This window comes from Falco naumanni, chromosome 13, assembly GCF_017639655.2.
Source record: "Falco naumanni isolate bFalNau1 chromosome 13, bFalNau1.pat, whole genome shotgun sequence".
NCBI lineage: Eukaryota > Metazoa > Chordata > Aves > Falconiformes > Falconidae > Falco > Falco naumanni.
Window position 1 is genome coordinate 2837133 of NC_054066.1, and position 6000 is coordinate 2843132.

Genomic DNA, 6000 nt, shown 5'->3' on the forward strand with positions numbered 1-6000 from the left:
ACGAGCCCCCACGCATCATCTCCCCACACCCACACGTTTCTTCTGCCAACAAGCGAGGGGCTGCACCACGTCCCCTGCTCGCAGCCACCACTCAAGCACCGGGCAACCGCTGCCACAAGCCCGTTTGCCCGTGTTGTACCAGGGAAAAAGAAGAGGCAGCGGCAAAATAAAAGGGGAAAAAAAATAATACAAGCGATACTTCTGCAAGCCGTGCCGGCCGGAGCACATCGATGCACCAGCACGAGCGTGGGATGAGCTGGTGGTCCTGCCAGGCAGGATGCCCCGAGGCTGGCTGGTACCTGCGGGCACGTCCCGGGCCACAGCCAGTCCCACAACCGGTCGGGTGACGGGAAAAGCCTTGAGCCCAGCGGGACGCACCCGGCCGAGGGGATGGATGGCCACGCGTCCATCCCGCCGCTCCGCCGGCGGGCCAGGCGCCCCCGCACCCGGCTGTCCCAGGGAAGGGGACCCTCAGCCCGCACCTCCCAGTGCGCCCGTCCGCTCCCACAAGGCTCTCCTCAGCTCCCACCGCCGTCGCGAGGCACAGGAGCGGGACGGTGCCAAGACGCAGCTTTCCGCACGGCCACGGCCCCTGCGGGTGTCCCCCGCCGCCACCCCGGGGAAGGGACCCAAAGAGACCCTGGGGTGTCCCCCGCCGCCACCCCGGAAAGGAGCCCTACGGGGAAGGGACCCAGAACAGGCCCTGGGGGTGTCCCTCACTGCCACCCCGGCAGGGCTCTGCGGGGAAGGGACCCAGGGAGACCCTGGGGGTATCCCCCGCCGCCACCGCGGGCAGGGCTCTGCCGCGGAGGGGACCCACCGGAGCCGTCCATCCCACCCAGACCCCGGCGGGTTTCCCAGAGCCGACGCCGGGAGCTGGAACCCCACGGCCCCTCCCGAGCCCCCCCCCCCGGCCCGGAGCGAGACCCGGGCTGCCAGCACCGCCTGCGGGCCGGCTCCCCGCGCTGCGGGAGCGGGGCTGGCTCCGCCGGCCGGTACAGAGGGCAGCCCCGCGCCCCCCGCCGCGCCGGCAGCCAGCCCCGACCGCTGCGCAGCCGCCCCCGCGGTGCTGCCCGGCGGGGGAGCCGGTGTCGCCGGGCCGGTCGCGGCGGGAGGAACTAGCAGACCGCGCGTGCCGCGGAGGACGCGGGGACTCGCCGCTCTGCACCCCCCGTCCCGCCTCACCTTCCACGGCGGCCGCGGCGGCGGCCAGGCAGAGCAGCACCACCAGATCCGCAGCCATCGCCTCCCCGGGCCCCGCGCGTCGCTGCTCCGCAGGCGTCAGCCGCTACCGGCGGGCGGCCGTGAGCGGGGCATGGGGGGTACGTCCGCGGGCCGGGACGGGGCAGGGCGGGCCGGGCCGGGGCCGCGGGACGGGACCGCGCCGCCTCCCCGCGCCGCCCGGGTCACATCGCCGCCGCGAGTGGCGCGTGCGGCCACGCCGCCGCCGGCCCCCGCCGCCGCCCGGCCCCGCCCCCGCCGCCGCCCCCGCCAATCCCCGCCGCGCGCCACGCCCCCGCCCCGCCCCCGCCCGCCGCGCGCCGCCGTCCGAAGGGGGACGGCGCCCCCTGGCGGCCCGCCGCCGGCCCCCGCACCGCTCCCCTCAGCGGGACCCCCCGACGGGGCGGCCCCTCGGCCCGCCGCGCCGCCACCCCGGGCGGGGGCCGGCTGGCTCAGCCCGCCGCGGGCCCGCTCCCTGCCTGCGCCCCCTGACGGCGGCCGGAGCCAGCGGGCGGCCCCACGCCGAGGCGGGCCCCCCGGCCCCCCGCAACATGGCCGCTCCCCCCTCTGGCTCGGGAGGCGGCGGCCACCGACCGACGCGGGGCCCCCCCAGCCTCTTGCTCTCCCCCCGGCACCGTCTGCTGGGCGCCGCGCCGGGGCCGAGAGCCGCTGGCTGCCCTCCCTGGCCTGGGGGACACCGGCCGCGTCCCCCCCCGCGTCCCCCCCCACCGCCGCCAGCCCGAAGCCCCTGTCCCTGAGGCCACCCGGGGCGCCGGCCTGGCCTAGTGCCCAGCAGCGTGGGGCCTCACCCGTGCGGCGGCGGCGAGGTGCGCCCGCGGCCCCGAGCCAGGCCCTGCAGGAGGGGGCTCACCCCGTCCCCTCTGCCCCCGCCGGGCCAGCCAGCCCTGCTTGCCCGCGCAGGGCTCAGCAGCCCCCTCGCCCCAGCCACCTCACCGCTCGAAGCCGACCCTAGCCCTCCCTCCCACCCAGTTCGTGCACCCCCGTGGAAGAGAGGGGGGAAAGCGAGGGCAAGGGGGGCAGCAAGGGGTGGGAGAGGGGGGGGAAAGCGAGGGCAAGGGGGGCAGCAAGGGCTCCTCCGGGTCACGGTCACCCGCCTGTAGCCAGGCCGCGGCGGGGCCGGGAGCCCTGCAGAGGTACCGAGGGCTGGAAAACCATCAGCTGTTCAGTGAAAGACTGCGCAAAAAATGTTCAGAGGTGCCACGGGAACAAGAGTTTTCTTTTGCGGTTGTGCAAAATATATTTCAAGCTGCTCCTATTCAGCTGAGCAAATAACAGAAAAAATTGCCAAGAACCTTCTGGCTAAGTTTTAAGGAAATTTGCTTTCATCTTGACAACCCTTCTTCATTTCCTTCCCATGAATATCTCAGCAATCCAGTTTACTCACTCAGAGGATCACAGAAAGAAAACTGTGAAGTAAATGTCAGTATTATTTGCATCTTTATCCAGTCTGCCACAAAAGCAACACCATGTTATTTATCTGATCTAGCACAACTCAGTAACAGCTCAAGTATAGAATATTCATGATGTGCAAAGCAAAAAAATGTTAATCGTTTGAAAATACAAGAGGCAAAGAGCTGAGACTGTGAGTTATCCAGAGAACTGCCTCAGTTGTTTGGTGGCTTTTTTTCCCCAAATAATTGCTATCAACTGAAAAAACTTGCATTCAGAAACTAACGTTTGACCAAAAAAAGCCTGCTGGTTTTGTATGGGGAAAAAAAAATAATACATCAATATTCTTCTGATTTCTTTTCAGCTGGCCAAAGAGTTGGATGCGCTGGGTAAAAGCCAGCTGTGTTTGTTCAAAAAGCTTTCTATTCTGTCAGCCTTGCTCCAAGTCTCTGAACAGCAATGCTTTGCTTCTCCTGAAGGAAAAGGCTTAGAAAAAACTCTTCGCCATGCTGCTGTCTGGAGAGCGGGCATGGGAAAGCGGCAGCGATGTGTCACAGGGCCACTCTTTCTTGCCCACCTGATGGGATTGTGGTCACCAGCTGCCCCAGAGCAGTCACAGAGACCATGCCCACCAGCATCCCCTTGGAGGACACACCAAGGACGTTAAAGCCAACTGTTTTTTTGGCATGTTTTGCTCCATTTCCCGCTCTGAGCCAGCCACGGGTAGGAGGCTTCTCCTACAGTGCCCACTCTGGGACCAGAAGGCCACCAACAAGGTCCCATCTTGCTTGCTTCTCTCCAGGACCCCATGTCCCAGAGCTGCCTTCAGCTCTGGCAAAGCACCCTGCAGAAGGCAAAACTACCCCTCCGGGCCACAAGTGACCTCTAGTTCTGTGCACCAGGCACCTGTGCAGCACCTTTTGCAGGTCAAAGACCTGCTAAGAGCACAAACAGCCTCCAGGAAGGCTTTCAGCAGCCCCATGCCCGGTGTGCATGGCCAGTCCCTCTGCTCCCGCAGCATGTAGCCAGCAGTGCATCGAGATGGCTGCCAGAATTAGCTCTGTCTTAATTAACAGCTTTGCCTTTGTTCTCTGACGACGCTTCAGGCGATGCCAAACCCTTTCTGGAGGATGAAGATCTGGGATCCCAGTGAAAGGAAACATCAAGGGTTATGATATACTGCGGCACAGATCTCCTCGTCAAAAACCCTTTGGAACCACTTTCAGGACCAAAGATGTCACAGCCTGCATCTGTCCCCTTCTCCCAGACCGCACTGCACTGGCTGTGAAGGACCAACTGAAGCACAAAGATGAATCCCAGCCGCCCATCCCTGTGCATGTGGTGGTGGCACCCATTCTGCAAGGGGGGCTCTGGAGGGGTCACCCCGAATCCTTTCAGCTGCAAAGCAGCAAGCCCAAGCCCCGGGAGCCTGACCTGCGACATTGGGTGCATCACCCAGAGGGTGACCAAGGCTCCTGTCCCGCACCAGAGCTACTGCCCAGCTCAGACTGGGAGGCTCAGCTGGGGAGGTGCCCTTGGTGGCAGGAGGTCCCCAGCAAGCCGCTCGCTAACGTAGGAGCAGCTCAGAGCAGGCATAAAGGTCAAACAAGCCTTCCCCTGCATCAGCCCCACGGAGCAGAGGAGCTGGCAGAGGACACAGGAGCCTCCCCTAGCCAGAATAAGCACAGGCACTAAAGCAGCCGTGACGCTCCCAGTTCATTTTCCAAGCTGAGGCCAGGCCTGTGGGGAGGGCAGGAAGATTTCTGCACCGCGCAGAAGCCATCCTCAGCAGCGCTCTCACATCCCTAATCCTGCCAAGACAGCGGCAGGCTGCTCCCAGCAGCTTGCCTGTGCATTAATTGCAGAGAAAAAGCATACACCTACAGCATCCTCCCAGGAGTCAGAGCCTGAGGAGCTGATAAATCCTCTCCCTGATAAGAAAAGCAGATTCCTTCAATTTTCCAGCATTTCAGACTTGTCTAGTGTGCCGCAACATGCGAGCTGGGTGAGACAGGTAAGCACGGGCAATGCTGGCAAGCAGCATCCAGCCCCTGCAGTACTGCCTATGCGGTTGAACACCCTCCTGTGAGTCCAAATAAATGTAATATGATGTAATAACATTAATTAGCACCAGTAAACACTCTGTGTATTCAGGGCACAACTCAGTCACTTGGCATAGCGCAGTCCGAACTGCTTACTGTACTCCCAGCAGAAATAATCTCAGGGAGACTTCTGGACTTAAAATGCCATAGGGAAACTAAAGGGAGGGAGGGAGGGAAGTTATTCTCTTGAGGCATTCACAGAAAATTCAGGTATCTTATCAGAGCAGAAGTAGAAGCTGTAGGAAGGATGACTCCTTTGTCATGTGAACAATTTGAGGACTAAATTGAAGCGAGACGTGAAGAAAAAGTAGGTGAGATGAAGGTTAATTTGGCAACCAGAGTGAGAACAGAGGGAGCTAGGGTATGGAAGAGTCTATTAATTCCCTGGGCAAAAGAGACGCAGTCAGAGCCAGGACTCGGAGTAACTCCCTGCACAGTAGCAAAAGATAAATGGTGAGTTCTTCTTGTGGAATATTCTGTTTATTAAGTACAGGAATAGGAGACAGTCAAGTGCCAAGTGCCTCGAGCCTCTCAGCGCCCGAGAACATATTAATCACTACACATGATTGAACAAAAGATGAGAGTGGTATTAAGACAGGCTCTGGTGTGACACCATATAATGCAATGGACCTGCAGCTTTCTCCACCCCACACTGCCACCACCTAGGGAGGCAGGGAAGGTGCCTGCTCCTCTAGCCATGGATAGGCAGGACGACCTTTGCAGGACAAGCTAAAGACCAGCAAGTTCTCCTCTTAGGAGCAAAAAAAATCACTTTGATTTTGTAGATGCTGCCATTTCCTCTTCCTGCGTTTTCCCTTCAATTGTTTTTTTTTCGGGATGGTTGCATGTCCCAGTAGACGTGCCTGCTGCAGGACAACACAAGCGCAGATCAGGCATGGTACATGCTCTGTGTTTTTCCTTTCTTCCAGTCTCTCCAGGTGGAAGGATCTATTTGCTTTCTTTGAAGACAGAGGATTAACAACAGCAAATGCAAAAGAGAAAAACAAAAACTCCTTTGTCTGAGGATGGATGACTTCTTTTTATCTGTTTCTAATCTGGCTTCAACTTTCATTTCTTTAGGACAAAAAAAAGTCTGAAGATTAAATTTTATGCCAAGGCAAGCTATAATAAGTGACAGAAACACTCCGTCTCAGGGTCTCTGCTGGCTCTGTGAAGTCAGAACATTCATGGTGAAGAAAGCAAAATATAGACAGACAAATACTTTCAATGGAGATTTAAAATAAAAACTCCTCTCATGTTCTGAATG

At 59.9% G+C, this 6000-nt stretch overlaps 1 protein-coding gene across 1 annotated transcript in view; it reads right to left on the reverse strand.

The window, feature by feature from the left end:
- EPHB1 (EPH receptor B1) overlaps positions 1–1394 on the reverse strand; it is an 85528-nt gene extending 84134 nt beyond the window's left edge. Inside the window, exon 1 of the mRNA XM_040613332.1 lies at positions 1186–1394. Coding sequence (XP_040469266.1) covers positions 1186–1243 — 58 coding nt within the window. The 5' untranslated portion in view covers positions 1244–1394. The remainder of the gene's footprint in view (positions 1–1185) is intronic.
- Between the last annotated feature and the right edge of the window lie 4606 nt (positions 1395–6000).